At 45.6% G+C, this 17,817-nt stretch overlaps 1 protein-coding gene across 1 annotated transcript in view; it reads left to right on the forward strand.

Moving 5' to 3' along the window:
• ADAM19 (ADAM metallopeptidase domain 19) overlaps positions 1–17,817 on the forward strand; it is a 79,789-nt gene that overhangs the window by 17,238 nt on the left and 44,734 nt on the right. The window contains exon 4 of the mRNA XM_069484308.1: positions 14,923–15,001. Coding sequence (XP_069340409.1) covers positions 14,923–15,001 — 79 coding nt within the window. The remainder of the gene's footprint in view (positions 1–14,922; positions 15,002–17,817) is intronic.

A 17,817-nucleotide genomic window follows, 5' to 3' on the forward strand; every position in this document is an offset into this window, starting at 1 on the left:
TGGATTTACAAAGCGCCTGGTGCACTGTGAGAGTGCAATAAATAGCCACTGTTATTGGTGTTTTGCAGGGTCGGAAAAACATTTAAGAATGAAGTAAGAGGGAATTCCCCTGAGTTGGTTTCCAAATGTAATTAAGAGGAGTTGACCTTAAAACCCATTGCCCCTGGGAGGAAATTCACTTCTGCTCGCCAGCGATGCCCAGTTTGACCTGACTGTATCTCAGAACACAGCTTTGCAGCCAGCGTTCTCCAGTCGGCCGGGCTGAACCTCTTCTCTGCGACTGCAGAGGCAGTAGCCGGCCCCTCCCTTGGCGAGGCCCTGAACTGTCAGATAAGGAATTAGGATTTGTTCACTGGTTCCGGCTCTATCTCCTTCCAGGGACCCACAGCCAGGGCTGCCTGTGCAACCAGGAAGGATATCCATGGTTTTCTTTTGTCTCAAGCTTATTTCTCCTGGCAGCTCTTTGGCAAGAGCGTGGGGTGAAATGAATGGGAGGAAGCTGTCAACTGCCCTGTTGGCCTTAGACAGACCCCAGTCAGAGCCAAGGGAAGAAGTCAGGGGTGCCCTGAGTTTGAGAATCCCTTTGTCATCAGGCTGTTTACCTTAAGATAACAACAATAGCTCGCATCCAGTGAGTAAGCACTTACAATGAACTTAATATTTTATGTCAATTTTTTTATCCTTATGTATATTTACCCAAATGGGGTCATACTGTACCCTCAGTTTTATAACTTTTTTTTTTTCACTTGGAAATATTAGCATGGACATTATCAAAACCTTAAAAAAATTTACACAAGAACTTTTTGGAATGTTTGATGTTTTTCATAATATAAAACTCTAGAAGAAAAATTACAGGGATGGAGTTTTTAAATAAATGGGATCATACTTTTTTTTTTTTTTTTTTTTAATATTTTTTGAGACAGAGTCTTGCTTTGTTGCCTGGGCTAGAGTGAGTGCCGTGGCGTCAGCCTAGCTCACAGCAACCTCAAACTCCTGGGCTCAAGCGATCCTCCTGCCTCAGCCTCCTGAGTAGCTGGGACTACAGGCATGGACCACCATGCCCGGCTAATTTTTTCTATATATATTTTTAGTTGGTCAGATAATTTCTTTCTATTTTTAGTAGAAACGGGGTCTTGCTCTTGCTCAGGCTGGGGATCATACTTTGTATACTCATCTATATTTTGCTTTTTTATTGTTTGTCTTCAGTATCTTTCCACATGAGCACATTTATAGACCTATTTTATTCTTTTTAGTGATGACATAGGATTTCATTGAATGGAGGACCAAAATTGATTAATTTCCCTATTAATGGACATTTAGGTTTCTGATTTCTTGTTATTGCAAATAGTGCTGCACTAATAGGCTTTCACATAATCTTTAAACACATTTGCAAGTATTTCTATAGGATTAATACCTAGAACTAGAGTTGCAAAGTCATAGGGCATATCCATTTAAAATGTTTTTAAATTTTGCCAAATTGTAACTCTTGCTCCAGATACTTCCCCAAAGGCTGTACTACTGTGCGCTTGTCTGCTGAGTAGCAGAGCATGAATATGTTTCCATGTATATTTATCATACTATTTTTAATGGCTATGTGATATTACATTTTATGTGAATAATTAACTCTTAAAATTTTTTTATAATGAAAAGTTGTCAAATGCACAGAGTAAAGAGAATAATAATAATGAATCCCCTTATACTCATCATTCAGATTCAACAATAATCAAAATACCATGATTAATCACCCCATATTGGTAGATATTTAGGTTGTTTCTATTTTTTCTTTTTTCTTTTTTTGCTTCTACAAACACCACTGGATTGAATACATTTGTATTCTTTGAAAGCTGCCTCCTTTCAAACGTCCTTCCAGAGGGTCACCTCCTAGATATAAATCCCTGAGTCAAAGGTAATTTGCATGTAACATGTGGATCTATAAAGGCAAATTTATAGAGGCTTCTCTATAAGTTTACAGCCCACCCCCTTGTTGAGAGGTCCTGTTTTCACAAGCTCTCACCAATGGCCTGATTATTGAGCTTGAGCAAACTCTTTAAACCCAAGCTCTCTGTTTTTTTTTTCCCCAGACAGCTTTACTGAGATATAATTTACATACCACCCATTTGAAATATACAATTTGATGTTTTTTAGTATATTTGCAGAGTTGTGCAACCATCACTGTAATCTAATTTTAGAACATTTCCATTACTCCCAAAAGAAACTATTAGCAGTGTTAGGGGTTGAATTACATCCCCCCAAATTCATATGCTGAAGTCCTAATCCACAGTACCTCAGAGTGACCTTATTTGGAAATTGAGTTGTTATGGATGTAACTAGTTAAGATGAGGTCATACTGGAGGATGGCTGGCCCCTACTCCAATATGACTGATGTCCTTATAGAAAGGAGAGATTTGGACACAGACACAGGCGTGGGGAGAATGCTATGTGAAGATTAGATTTGCGGCCATAAGCCAAGGAACTCAGAAGCTAGGAGAGAGGCCTGAGATACACCCTTCCTTGCACTTTCAGTGAGAGCATGGCCCTGCTGACACCTTGATCTTGGAGTTTTAGCCTCCAGAACTGTGTGAAAATAAACTTCTGCTTTTTAAGTCACTTACTTTGCGACACTTTGTTAAGGCAGTCCTAGCAAACTAATACAATCAGTCATTCCCCATTCTCTCCCACCCTCCATCAGTCCCTCGAAACTGCTAATCTGCTGTCTCCAGATTTGCCTATTCTAGATATTTCATATGAATGGAATTATACAATATGTAGTCTTTTGTGACTGGCATCTTTCACTTAGAGTATGTGTTTGAGGTTTACCTACATGGTAGCATGTATCCATATTTCTTTTTATTGCTACATGCATTCCATTGTACGGATATGACTTATTTTGTTAATCCATTCATCGGTGGATAGATCTCCTGCCTTTCAAGCCTGAGCTAACTTTTCTCCATTCTACAAGTTTGTTTTTGGAGGATATTGATTGAGCACCTCTGTGTAAAGTGCTTTCTGCTAGGTGCTGTGCGGAGTAGGGATGACAACAGGATTTCTTTGCCCTCTAGCAGATTATACTCTAGGGGAGAGAAAATGACATGCAAACAGCATAATCGAGAACAGATTACAAATTTACATAATAGAGTTAAAAGTCAAGTGTTGAGAAGGAAAGTGGAAAGGGCATTTGCGACTTGGGCATAGGGGAAACTTCCCTAAAGGGGGTTACTTGGATTTCTGTCTTGCAAAATGGGGGGGGGGGGACTTTTGATGAGGAGAGGAGAAGAGATGGGTGGGAGAATGAGAAAGGAATTCAGACTGAGAAAACAGTGTATAAATATTTAGTCTGGATCAAGGGGAACCCAAGCTGTAGGGCTAATAATCTCTTAGGAATTCAGTATTCCTAGCTAGCCAAACCATTTGAATTCAGAAGAGTGACATGTTGAGGTTGGGGAAGGGGTTGCTTTTCCTTCCATAGCTGGGCTACCAGAGGATTTTAGTGATGTAGAGCTCAATTTTTTTATCTCTCCTTTTTTGACTTTGAATTGGGTTCTCTCTCGCCTCAGATAAAACCATATGGTCAGGGAAGTAGGTGGGTTACTTCTAGGAAAGATGCTTAAAGTGCACTTTATTTTATTTTTTATTTATTTTATTTTTGAGACGGAGTCTTGCCCTGTCACCCCAGCTAGAGTACAGTGGTGTGATCATAGCTGACAGCAACCTCAGACTCCTGAGCTCAAGTGATCCTCCTGCCTCAGCCTCCCAAGTAGCTGGGATTATAGGTATGCACCACCATGCCTGGCTAATGATTTACTATTTTTAGTAGAGATGGGGTCTTGCTCTTGTTCAGTCTGGTCTCGAACTTCTGACCTGAAGAGATCCTCCCACCTCGGCCTCCCAGAGTACTAGGATTACAGGCGTGAGCCACCGTGCCCGGCCTAAAGTACACTTTAAAGCAAAGCTCTTCTTCTATAGCTTGGATCAGAAGCAGCTTTTCCCCTCACCCCTCCCTACTGAAGAGAAATTTGGGCGGAGCTGGGTGGATGGAGGTGTACCTGGTGGGTGGAACTCATGAGTGGCAAGGGGCTGAGCACAGGCAGAGATGGCTTCTTCATGACTTGGCAAGGTGGGGGAGTCTCCTGAGAAGCAGGGCTGGTGGTGGGATGTGGAGGGACGTACATGTGGATCCCACCTTCCCACCCTCTCTTTTCTCCCAGCTCCAAGGATGTGATCAGATTAAGCTCTTCATCTAGGATCTCTTGCAACTGGAGGCTGTTTCCTACTCCCCAGCCTTCGTGCCTGGGCAGTGGAGCATGACTATCCCGGGGAAGCATCTATGAGAGGAGGAGGCTGACAAGGGGGCCTCTGGACTGATTCTATCCAGAAAATGAAACTGCATTTTCATTTCACCCAGGGGATATTTTGATTTAAGAAAGTAAGCTTTATTTTCTCTGTTTAGAAGTCAGTGACATACACAGACCTTTGGCTGACCCATTGCATACTACATGAATAGGCTTCTGGGCACCCTGGGGCAAGTCATAGGTCTTCCTCAAACTCAACTGGGGGCAAATGTTGGGTCAGAGAATCCCTGGCTTTTCGGACAAGAGTCTCCAGTGTACTGGGCTTGAACTCTGGAACACTCGTGGAGGATTCTTAACTTTTTCTTTTTTTCTCTTCCTTCATTCAACAAATACTGTGAGTGCCAACTGTGTAGCAGGCCCTGCAATAGGTGCTGGGTGTTCCTGGGAGAAGCAATGGCAAACAAAACACAGTCTCTGCCATCGTGGGACTTAGAGCTTATCGGAGAAGGCAGATAATTAAAAATTACAGATCAACATGGGGTGTGCTAGGATGGAGGAAGTGGAGGGTCCTGCAGGAGCTTGGGGAAGGGGGATTGGGGGTTCAGGAAGACTTCTGGGGGACGTGAAGGAAGGAGGAGTGTGGTGGTGGTGGAGGGTGTAGTAGAGTTGGCTTACACAGTAGCAGGAACAAAGCCCAAAGACAGGAGTAACGTTGAAGATGAAAAATTCTCCATGGTTAGAACAGAGTGGCAAAGGGAAATGAGAGAAGAGGTTGGCAAGGTGGGCAGGGGTGAGTCCTCAACAGGCCTTGTAATAGGTGTCTTAAAAAGCTTGGCCTTTTATCTCAAGGGCAATGGGAAGCAGATGAATACTTTAAGAGCCATGTAGTGACAGCATCCAAAATGCATTTTAGAAGGACTAACGTAGGGAAGAAGTAGCTAATATGGAGAGGATGGATTCCAGAGATATTTATAGAGTGGAATCACGGAGACTGGGAAGTGGCTTGAACATGGGCTGAGGGGACCGGATGGATTCAAGAGCCAGTCCAGGGTTCCTCACTTAAATAAGCAGCACGATGACATCTTAGTCCATTCTGTGCTGCTATAACAACTCCAGAGATTGGGCAACTTAAGAAAATAAATTTATTTCTCAGAGTTCTGGAATCTGGGAAATCCAGTACGGTGCGAGCATCATCCTACGGTGTCAGGCGGGAGGGCAAAAGAAAGCAAGAGCGAAAACCCGCAGCTTCAAGCCTTATTTATTTATTTATTTATTTATTTTTTGAGACAGGGTCTCACTCTGTCGCCCAGGCTAGAGTGCAGTGGCATCCTCATAGCTCACTGCAACCTCAAACTCCTGAGTTCCAGTGATCTTCCCAAGTAGCTGAGACCACAGGCGTGTGCCACCATGCCTAGCTAATTTTTCTATTTTTTGTAGAGATGGGGTCTCGCTCCTGCTCAGGCTGGTCTGGAACTCGTGGCCTCAAGCAATCCTCCTGCTTTGGCCTTCCAGAGTGCTGGGATTACAGACGTGAGCCACTGTGTCTGGCCATTCAAGCCTTTTTATTATCAGCGTTAAGTCCATTCATGAGTGTAGAGCCCTCAAAACCCAAACACCTCCCATCAGGCCCTACCCCCCACACTGTTGCACTGGGGATTAAGTTTTCAACACATTCTTCTTGGGGAACACCTTCAAACCGTAGCAGTGGTGGTGCCAGTCCTTGGGTTTGTCCTTTGGGACCTCGGATAAGCCACTGCTGTTTTCAGATCCTTAGTTTTCTCATTAGATGAAAGCACCAACTTTGCAGGGGATCCGCTGATAAAATCTAATGTAAAAAGCAGTGTCCTGTCCTCCTGTACTGTTTCCATAAGCCTGGCAGGTCTAGCAGAAGCAAAATCTGTCCTCCCCTGTTATCTCTGTCTTCCTTCCTTATCTAACATTCCAAGCGCTTGATCTCCTTGGAACTGGTGAGACCTCTGCCCATTCCAGAAGCTAAGGCCTCTCTGGGATTCTCAAACTGGCTCTTGTTGAGAACAATGGTATCATTGAGTGGGTGGAGCCGGGCCAGTGGAAGGAGAAATGGGGTCTTTATGACTTCTACACTTACAGCTCTTTTCCAGCTTCTTCCATAGCTCCCATGTATCCCCCTTTTCTCCTCCTTCCCCCTGAGGTTTTGGGTTTGCAGAAAACTGGCAGCGTCCACATTCTGCTCTTGCATCAGTCTCCCCGGAGAGAGGTCCAGATGGGCCAAGGGGCTATAATGGCTGCTTTATACCAAGCCTGGTTTCTTTCCCCGAGGCCCCCCTTCTGGGGAAGGGCGAGTCATGGAAAGGGATTCCTCTGGAGGGAAGCTGGAGTGCTACAGAAAGGGGTGATCTAAGTGTTGGGAGGCGGATGTCAGGCTCCTTGTGTCCTAGAAGCTCTTTATCTCCCAACTCGCTGATGCCGGACTTGGGGCTTGGATAAGAATCCAAACGCCACACTGACCTGTCAGGTATGTGGCGATAGGAACATGACCATGGAAAAGGAGGTAGCAATGTTGAGTGAGTGTCTTTAGTTCTCAATCCCCAGGCTGGCCTTGCTCTCTGCCCTCAACACACACACACACACACACACACACACACACGTGTGCACATGCAAGCCTCTCCTCTATACCTGCATGGGCAGCTTGGTAGGGGAAACTGGGAATTGGTTACCACTCTGGTTTGCAGCTGTTCTAGGAAGGAAGGAAGGAAGGAAGATGAACTGTGAAACAGTGGCTTGCCTTCTGGGGACCAGGCAGTGACACCTGCCCTCTGTGTGGCCTGTTGGTGTTTGCCAAGTGCTGTCACGGATGACCTCCTCTAACCTTCATGGTGGGAGCTGCAGGTGCCAGGAGGAGGGCAGGAAACCCAGGCCCACCTCGTTGGCTGCTGTATCCCCATCCCTGCACATGAGGCGTGCCAGCTTCCCGGTGCCATGTGCCCTGCAGTTTGTACCGTATTATGCTGCTTAATAAGCAATTATTGATGAGATTGCATGAACATCCTTCCTTTCTGCCTTCTGGGAGTGTCTGGCTGGCCCAACTCTTGGATTATCTACTGCTGACATTTAGCTTTCACTAGTTACTGAGATGATAGGTTTAGAAAGAAAATATAACTATGTGATGCTGGCTAGGTTGCTTTTACTCTCTTTCAAATTCTTCATCTGTCCAAGTGAGAGGCCACGTTGGGCAGAGAAGGTGGTATATAAAGATTGCTTAGTTGTAGTGGGCTCTGCAATTTACACACTAACCCCTGCCTCACCGCAAAAAAAAAAAAAAAAAAAAAAATTTGGAAAGGATATGAGGCAGCACATAGAATGAGGAAAAAATTGAAGAATTAGGGTTTTAAAAGATTGGGACCTAGGAATTAATAGACAGTCCCTTCAGGTGCTACTACAGGGGTAACAGCCCCAGCAGTTTCCACACTGGTGTCACTCATCTAGAAATGCCAAGATGAGGTCTGACTGTCCAAGCTTGTCATGCCAGTCATTTGGCCAGCTAAGGGCAGGGACCTTGACTGACTCCAGGTGCCCGGGTCAGCAATGCAACGAGCGGAAAGTATTTCTTTACATGCACATCACTCCACTGTCATCCCAAGAAGGTGGCAGGGATGCTGGGCAGGCTGGGACAACAGGTGTCCACTGTGATCCGAGTTCTGACATTCTTGACTTGTGCTTTGAATTGATCTGTGCTTTAGGATGCCAGGAAACATTAAGCACAATTTATAAAAGTTCCTGGGATATTTATTTAATCAGAGGCTAAAAGGGACTGAGCACCTACATTTAGCAGGTTGGTCTGTGCTCTTCACCCACCTGTTTTATGGTTGGTTGGTTGTTTGTGTTTCAGGGGCTGGTCCACCTATACCCTTCTTTCTAAGCATAGTCTCACAGGTCCGGTGATCTCAGAGGACCCTTTTCTTCCCTTCTCCGGTGTCTCATCCACACAGTTTATTTTGTAATGTGGCTGTTTCCTCCTACCCCTAGCCCTTGGCCCTTCCCTTCAGGTTATCTGTGGTATCAGCTAATCTGATGAACACTGGTTATTTACCAAAAACCGGGGGTTGCTAAAGAGGCTGTTGTCAGGCGATATTTTTGCTGTAAAATGTTTCTCAGAAATACTAAACAATAGCTCCCCATTTCTCTGAACTGTTCTTGTCCAGTTCCAATAAACACCCATAATGGGCTATTCAGGATGCTGTGGAGCAAACCTGTGAGCAATTCTTGGGGAAGTCACAGGGTGATCCTTTCAGGGCCCTGCCAGTTAAGCTACCTGAGCCCAGGAAGTCTGCCCTATTTGTACAGAGAGGTCACTCATCCTCATAGTATAGAGGCAGCGAAGAGGGAGGCACGAAGAAGATTAAATAAAGACCCTAATGGCCAAAGGAGTAAATGGTGCTTATCCAAACATCCTTTGGTATATGATATAAAAGCAAGACACAGGACGAGGAGCTGGTCGGAAGGGTGCCAGGTCTTGTGGGCACTGAGAGAAGACGTCATGGGAAGCAGTTGATGAAAAGGAGTGTTGATTTAATGCATTGTTTGGAAACTTCCTTAATAGGAGGTTAAAGAAAACATACCCAGTAGCTTTGGCTTTTTGCCAGACTTGTGGATGGCGCCATCTTGCTTTCATAGTGTTGCTTCCAAAGTTGGTCCTCCAGCAACAATTATGTTTGTGTAAGTGAGTTCTTGGGGTAGGAGTCCTTTATTATAGGAATAACCTTTAAAGTTTCCCCTTCCTTGGCCTTGTCTTTTTTCCCTGGAAAAGCAATGCTTGTGGGCCCCTGGACCGATCAATCCCTTATTTGGCTTTGGGGCCATGGCTTTGGCATGTTGGTTTGTTTCCATTCCTTTGGAGTCAGAGGTGGAATGAGCACTGATTTGGAAATCTGTGTCCTGAAACAGCTCTAGCTGTCTTTCCTCCCCTTTTCTTTCACCATCTTCCAAAACAAAAGGAAAAAAAAAACCCAATACTTGCTGAATTTTGGTTTTTTTGACCCAAATATGGACTGGCATAGGCCATTACATTAAAATAGCACTCTCTTCTTTTCAAAGACACTTCCAAGTGCCTGCTTGTCCTGGGCCTCACCATTTCCATTTGATAGAAAAAGAAACAGGCTGAGTAGTTTGTGATGTGCACCATATCACTTAGCTAGTTAAAAATATATTAATATCAAAATGTACAAACATACCCAAGAAAAGAGAGACTAGTATTATGAACCCATTATCTATATTTGACAATTATCAAGATTTTGCCACATGTGTTCATAGCTAGTGCTAGAGAAAATGACAATGACATTTGTAGAGCCCACTTTCTACTTTACAAAGAATTCTTCCACATATGTTCATTTTGTCTAACAAAGAGTTACACAGTCTTACTTGATGTGCCACTAACATCACATAGCAGTCCCACGAAGTCGATTCTATCATTCTCTCCATTTTATAGAGGAGAAAACCCGGGTACAGAGAGGGAGGGTACTGACTTGCCCAAAGTCACACAACTTGTAAGTTGTCAGAGCTAGGATTTCAATGTATTTTCTTATTTGAGCCTCTCAACATTCCCATGAGGTGGTAATTATTACTCTTGCCTGTTTTGTAGTCTAGGAAATGGAAGGGGTTTAGGTGGCTCAAGTGAAAACAATTCTGTACAAATACATTGTTAGCTCTTACGGAAGGTTTATTTACCTACTTAATGGGGGAACCAGCAAGATGGTAAAACTGGTTTAAAATTGGATAAGGGAAACTAAGGGTGTGTGTGTATTTAACAGTGAAAGAAGGAATGCTGAGATAAGATTGCTAAATTACATACAAAACTCGGTGATATCCTAGAGGCAATAAAACCAAAGCCTTTGGGGTTATCCTTTCTGCTACATGGAAGTATTTGCATTTCTCTTGTATCTTATTCAGTGTTTACAAGTTAACATCTGATTTTACTGAGTGGTACAAGAGTGCCCTAATTAATTGTAAGTAGTAAGTCTTTCAAAGCTGCATTCTTCCCTTGGAGTCCGGAGAACCCTAGACAGGCCTCTTTGAGTCTAAGGCCTGACAGTGCTTTTGTGTGACATTGAAAGGAACCACAGTCATCTTTTGCCTTATTTCCAGGGTTTGGAAGGACAGTTGCCTGGTGCAGCTGGTACTCAAACCAAAGTATTCTGAGCCCAGACTTTCCCTCTATGCTGTGCTGGTATCAAGATATTTGGAGGGTGATTAGAGGGCTAGAAATGGGAAAAAGAATATAAAATGTTAAAATTGATCAAATGTAGAAATTCCCAGAGACTGAAAAAGTATCACCTGGAAAAACTATTAAAAATACAGATTTTTTTTTTTTTTTTTTTTAGTTCTTCCCTGGAGAATGTACTTCTTAGTTGGGTGGGATGGGGGCCTGGGATTTTATATTTTTTCATAGATTTTCTGGGTGTTGTGCAGTTACTGGGCTAAGTCCCCTATGATGACATTAAGAGTGACGTTATCACTAACACAGGCAGGGTGAAGACCCTCCAAGTGAAATAAAAAAAGAGCAGCAAGGCTGTTACCCACCCCCCCCAAGCATCATCAGGGTGTAAATGCCCAGGTACTCTTGGAAGAACTAGATGCAGCAAGACCCGGGAAAGGAGGCGTCAGTAAGAATAGCCACTGAAATGAGTGGCATGAGGCTTGCTTATGCTGACCTGTCTGTGTAGGTTGTTTTTCAAGGTAGTTTGGAAATTGTTGTCACTTTGTCTTTGTGGTTTTGCTTATCTGAAGCAGGAGGAAGAAGGGTTGAGCTCCCAGAAGATGTTTTGCAAATGTACATTAGCCTTGCTGCTCTTCCCTCTGGAGAGGGAGTTTAAGAGAGGCGTTTGAAATCTGTCTGAGGATAGATATAATAGTGCTTAAAGGAGTTGTCCTGGGTTTGAAGGCTCCCAGCCTTAGAAAGATGGGTCAGAGCTGTTTTCGGAATGCAGGGTGCTGTGGGGGCCTGGCTGCTTGTGCAAACAGGCTTCTGTTCTTCTTCCCTGGAGAGTGTGACCTGATGTTTTGTGTCCAGTCTTTAGGGGCAGCTCATTTTCTTAGGTGGGACTCTGAAGATGCAGGTTTTGCTCAGGAACTTTGGGGTCTGAGCGACCTGTGTTTTGCCCAACGTCAGCAGTGCAGTGCTGGCTGCCACTGTCACAATGCTTCTGAGAGCGTCCTGCTGCTCCCTGCCTGCCTGTGGGCTCCTGAGCACAGCGGACAGGGTGGAAGGCGGTAGGTTACAACAGAAATTGCTTTGCTGTCAAAGCTAGAAAAAGGAGGGGGCAGGATGGGAAATCTTGGATAGTCCTTCTCTCTTCCTGGATGCATCACTCGCAACTCATTTCCTGAAAATCCGAATGCAATCCCGTGGTGAGAGACGGCTTCCTGCCGATGTGCTGAGCCAGCCCCTTGTCGGGGAGGAGATGAGAACAAGATGTGGTTGAGAAGAGACAGCTGGGGGCCGGTTGGCCGTGTGGCCTCCTCTCTGAGGGGACAGCAGCACCTGGGCAGGTGGGCATGCATGGCCTAGCTTGAGGCAGTTGGAGAGTGGTTAGAACAGGTGGGGGCCCCAACTTCAGAGTTTCTATCTGATTAAGCAAGTCTAGGGTGGGGCCCAATGGGTTGCGTTTTTAAGTAGTTTCTAGGTGATGCTGATGCTGTTGGTTCGGAAAGGGTGGGCAGGTGGAAGAGGAAGCAGATTATTCTGTGTGGATTCAAAAGCCAGAATGCAGGCCGTGGGTGCCAGGGACAGAGAGGTGGTTTTTAATTCAATGTAAGAACTTTAACCACTGTATGGTCAGGAATGGAGTGGGCGGTCTCAGGAGCTCCCCGTCCCTGGAGGTGTCCAGTGTTGAGAGGCTGCCTGGCAGATTCCTGCGCTGGGTAGGAGGTTCATTCATTCGTCCGTGCATCTATCCGCTCATTCGCTTTTTCACAGAATACACATGTGCTGCCTGCCAGGTGCCGGCAGCTGGGGAGAGGGCTTGAAAAACAACCGCGGTCCCCACCCACGGTCTAGTGGGTTTGGCTGTGTAATTTCTAGGGTCCCTCTCAGTGCTGAGGCTCCGAGAGTCCTATCATGGGGGGTGGGGCAGATCCTCAGACTAAGAAGCTGCAGAAAAATTCTTATCTTCGGAGGACCTGTGGCTGAGGACTGGCAGGGATGGGGACACCTCTGAGGCTCAGTTGGGATCTGGCTTTGCAGCACCTTAGCGGCACTGGGTGAATGATTTTTTTCCCCCTGCTAAGACTCAGAAGAGGCTGAGAATGTATTTACCAGGAGTGCATTTCCTGAGAGAAAATTCACATCCCGCCCCTCCCCGGGCACCTGGGAGGGACCATTAAACTCTGAACCCCTGACCAGCCGGGCATTTTGCAGCCTGGGAAGGCAGAGCAGGAAATGGGCTAGCAGGAACGAGCAAATTGCTTTTTACCGCCTCTCTCAAGTGATGTCCTGGACAGTTAATGGCTGGGGAGAGTTAGAGAAAACTAGAGAAATTCCATGAGTTTTTCTGGGTTCTTTCATCATAATCCCCGTTGAAAGCGGTGATGATAATCACTAACTTGTACTGAGAGCTCTGTGCCAGGCGTGGTGTTAAGCCTCTTGCGAGCATTATTATGTCATTTGATTCTCGTGACAGCCCCATTAAGTCAGTGGGTATATTATCCTCATTTTTTTGTGCCAGAGGAAACAAAGGTTTGGAGAGGTAAAGTAACTTGCTCCTGGCTACAGAGAGAGGAAATGTCAGAGCTGGAATCAAAACCTCAGTCTTCCAGACTCCAGACCTTGTTCTAAGCTCCCAGTCACTGAACTACCCATTCATTCATTCATTCATTCATTAGTTAAGCAATCCTTTCATCGAACAAATGGTAAGCACTGATATATACCAGTGAGCAAAACTGCTTGGCCTCTGCCGCCATGGGGCTTACAGTTTATCTCCCACACACTCTTCCCTTGAACCCTTGGCCAGTGATCTCACAGCTATGACCAGCTAAGGAGAGAGAGAGACAGATTCTGGCAAGTTAGCTGCTGACTCAAAGTTTCCATGTGAACAAGAGCTTTCTATGCAAGCTTTGCTTTATTTTCACATTTCCCTGTTGGTTTTCTTTTCTGCTTTTCCAGGGCTGCATGTTGAAGGCGTTGACATAATACAAGAGATCATTCTCGTGGCACTTAACCTTCTGACTACATGCTGGGGGAGGAGGGACATCGGAGATTCAGGAGTTCTAGAACATACAGCTGGAAGTGACTCTAGGGTGACGCTAGAGACCCTCTGTGACGACTCTCTCTTGCTGGGAAATGCCACTTCTTTCAAAACCAGTTGTCCCTACAGATTTCTTTGGCTTTCTGTGCTGGCCTCAGCCTACATTTTCTTCTTTTTAAAGGCAATTTTAAATTAGGCTTTCAGTTTTCAAAATACGTATCTGATAATGGACTTGAAAGTCATCCAGTTTCAGAAATGTGTAACTTACATGGTGAATATCATCTGCAGTCCCCTGACATAATCAGCAGCAACAGGCATTTGTGTCCCCACTTGTTTTCAGTGCATGCACTAGTGTGTACAATTATTGGTTTTTCACTAAAATAGACTTTTAAGATACCTACTTTTCTGAAATTTACTGTTCCTATCTAACTCCATTTTAGACATCTTTCCATATTAGCACATATAGATCCACATCATTCTTTTTTTTTTTTTTTTTGCCAGACTCCAATTTCTAATGGTGCTTTTTCATTATAAACCTTTTTGTACCCTGATCTTGAGTTTCTGTAGATCAAATCTGCTTTTCATGTGGCTGAACTAGTTGAAACATCCATTTGGCTCTTTTACTTTTCTTTTAACTTTTAGAGAGAAATTCTAGGAACCTTGCGTGGTGTCGCCTGGACTTTGATGAGGGATTCTTAACCTCTACTTCAAGGGGTCTGTGACAAGACATAAAGCAATGTCCAAGTTTAGAAAAGAAAATGATGAATTTATTGGAAGGGTAACATACAGAACTACCAGGTCTCAGGAAATTCTGAACCACTAGGTCTCAGAACGGACAGGCAAAGGCGGCTCTTGGAACCCACGTAGCAGGGACAGAGGAACAGATGTGTCGTTTCCGGCTGTTCAGACCTTGTGACATCACTCCATTGGCTTAGCTTGGAACAAAGGCCACCCCTTGGCCAGCGCCAGGAAGGACACCATGATTGACAATCTCACCAAAATATCCATCAAGAAAGAGGGATTCTCTTAGAGACAAATTGGTCTGCTGATACTAAAAATTAGTGAATGCAGTGCTGGAAAAACCAATCAATGAGAATCTGTAGACCCTGGAAAATTTTGCATGTGTTTGCATGTGTATTTTCCCCAAACCCAGAAAAACATTACGATCATTGTTTTAGTTGCTATCAGCTCCATCTATTAATAGTTGAAGTAATGATCCCAGTAAATATAAAATTAAAAACAGACTTCCTCTAGATTTCCTTTTTGTTCCTTAGCCCCTTGTGTCTGTGTCATTTCTTTTACACGCAGATGCTTGGGATGGCCTTGCCTTGTTCAGTTAAAATCACCTGCTGCTGTTACCAGAAGGATGGAGCCCATTAACTAAAGATACAAATGTCTATTTTTATTGTTTGCAGGCACCTTTTCGCTCCAGCCTACACGGAAACCCACTATACTCCAAGTGGTAACCCTCAAACCACCACGCTGAAATCAGAGGTGAGTTCAGGTCAGCAGATGTCTCTCCCGCCACTGTCCTCTCCCGGGACCACTCCTGCGGACCGAGGAGAGTCTGGATGGAGGTGGTTCCTCCTCTCGAGGATTATTTCTCCTGTCCGAAGACCAAGGGAGCAAACAGGAGAAGCAAAGTGTGTATTTTTTGTTGCATAAGTGCTCCCTCTCCTTTGCTAGCTAAAATGGCTAAACAAACAAATAGAATCTTTTAGGGTAATTACATCTGATTAAAATTGGTGTGTGTCATCGTGAAGCATACGTTTTCTTTGCTTCATGTTAAGAACCCACACATTAATAAAACTCTAAGTTAAAGAAATTATTTACTCATAATCTTGTCACCTCACCCAACTAGATATTTGATCAGCCACCCTCCCCCTTTTTAAATGGAAGTATAAGGTCCATAGACTTATAACCATTGTGCATACAAATTTTGTCATCTGCCTTTTTGATGTGATTTTTAAGTTATGAAGGTTTTCTTATTTTGCTGATATCTTTAGACTGGACATTTTTTCCCTGAAAGTTGTTTTTGAGTGGGGATGTTTGCACAAAGTCAAAGATTTGTCATTTGGAAAATGGTCTTTCAGATGGATACATATGAGTTTGCTGTATCACACCTCACCGGTGGATGTTTAGGGCAGTGAATCACACCCATTTCGGGGTTTGCTAGCTCTTCCTACGGGTGCCTGTTGGAATTTGTAGGCCCAGAGCAGTGGTTGTCATCTAGAAGCTATGCTCCCCACACCCTACCCCAGAGGACACTTGGCAATGTTTGGAGACAGTTTTGATTGTCATAACTGGGCTGAGGGGAAGCTACTGGCATTTAGTGGCAAGAAGCCAGGGATGCTGCCAAAATTCTACAGTGCACAGGACAGACCCTCCACAACAGAGAATTATCCTGCTCCAGGTGCCACAGTGGCCAAGCTGGGGAACCCTGGATTCAAGTCCCCTTTCTCAGAGCCTGCGCTGCTGAGAAGGGGTGAAGGGGAAGAGAAGAGGCACGTGGCCTGGGAGGTGTGTGGAGGACAGCAGGAGAGGCCCCTCGGCCTCAGGCTCCCGCAGCAGCTTCCCAGGAAACCCGAGATCCCACACGGCCCATTCTTCACGATATCCCTGCCGGAGAGCAGGTGTCTGACAAGACAACGCCAGCCACTGTCATTAACAGCTCAGATAGGTCATCAGCTTACCCCTGGGTGGTGAAAGCGACACGGGACGGTTAAGGTTCGATAGATCTGAAAGATCTAGAGCCCAGTAACCAGGCAGCTCAGGGGCTGGGTTCCAGGCTGGGTGTGAAGAGCGGTGTCACCTTCTGCACCAAGGCCCTCCTGGCTGGGCAGGGAGTTGGTGTGGCCAGTGCCTGCGTGAGCTGTCGGGCTGCATCTTCTCCGTGTCTCCTCATCTCCAGGGAGGCTGCCCAGCTGTGACTCCACACTCCTCAGTGCCCCTTGGTCAAAACTTGTCCTCTCCTCTTGAGAGCTCTGTTCTCTGCCTCCAGGGGTGGGGGGTGTGGGTGGGGGGGTGGTTCGGGCTTACCTAGAAAGCCTCTAGCCATTGCAACCTCGCAGAAACACCTTCCTCTGAGTTTGGCTCCTGCCACTTCTGTACCCTCAGCTCGAGAATGGGTCTCAGTCCACAATTTGCCATGAGCTCATGCTTCCTGCTATGAAAGCCCCCTCGGGGTGGCCCCATCAGGCGGAGAAGCCACGGAATGCAGTGACTTCATGACTGATCTGTGACTTGTTCTTTGTGCTCTCAGCTCGTGCGTTAGGCAGAGATGTTGAAGGGCCTTTCAGAAACAGACGAGTGGAAGGGAACTTCCCCGCATCCCTCATCCCCCTCCTTTCTGAAGGTCTTGTTGACTGCACCATGGGACACTCACTGTTTTCTGACTCCCCCTGCGACTGCGCTCTTGCAAAGCCCCCACCCAGGCCCGTGGGGTTCTCAGTCGGTGCTCAATTTGGAAGCTGGGATCTCAAAGAGAAATGGGAATGGAATAAGCCATTCAGCTGCACTTGACCCAAGTGTTGAGGGCTGCACGCTGCTGCCAAGCTTGGCCTGGGGTAGCTGGAGTTCTGGGAACCTTATCAAGACTCATCAGGGAGGCCTTCAGGCTCCAGCCCTGATCTAGGGCAGGTCACTGGGGGCCGGGTCTGTGAACGTGTTCCCGTGGAACGAGTTACAGGGTTTGGGGTCTGAAGCCAGGCTTGTAGTCTTGGCTTTAACCAGCTCTGTGAACTTAAACCACCCTTTTGCCCACGCTAGCGTTGAGTTTCCTCAAGTATAAAGTGGATGTGCTGATATCTGACTCGCAGAGCTATAGGAGGGTAAGAGGAATCACTGGCTTTTCTGGGAATTCATAAACCTCTCTTCCAACCCTACATTTTACAGATGAAGAAATTGAGAGAAGAGGAAAAGTAACTTGCCTAAGTTCGGATAACTAGTAAGGGGCAAGGCTCAGACTAGAACTTGTCTCCTTTGTTGCTCGGGAAGCAGAGGGATGACGGAGCTCTGACGAATCAAGTCCTCCCTTTGCCACTGCTGGGAGAGGCAGAGGATGGGGCAGGGGGCCAGGCTGCTGGCTTCCGGTCTCCACTTTGCTGTGGCACCTTCCGTTTCCCCCTTTGAAAGCATGAACATAATATCTATCTCGTAAGACTGGTCAGAGCTGAAGGAAAAAAGAGTCTGCCTATGTTGTCCATCCAGTGGTAAGAGCTGGACAGATGTTAGGTCTTAGCGGTGGCAACAGCAAGTGGCAGGCGTCATGATCACAGGGGATGATGTCTAGGAAGACCCTCTGTGGGTGG

This window comes from Eulemur rufifrons, chromosome 10 (assembly GCF_041146395.1).
Source record: "Eulemur rufifrons isolate Redbay chromosome 10, OSU_ERuf_1, whole genome shotgun sequence".
In the NCBI taxonomy this organism is placed as follows: domain Eukaryota; kingdom Metazoa; phylum Chordata; class Mammalia; order Primates; family Lemuridae; genus Eulemur; species Eulemur rufifrons.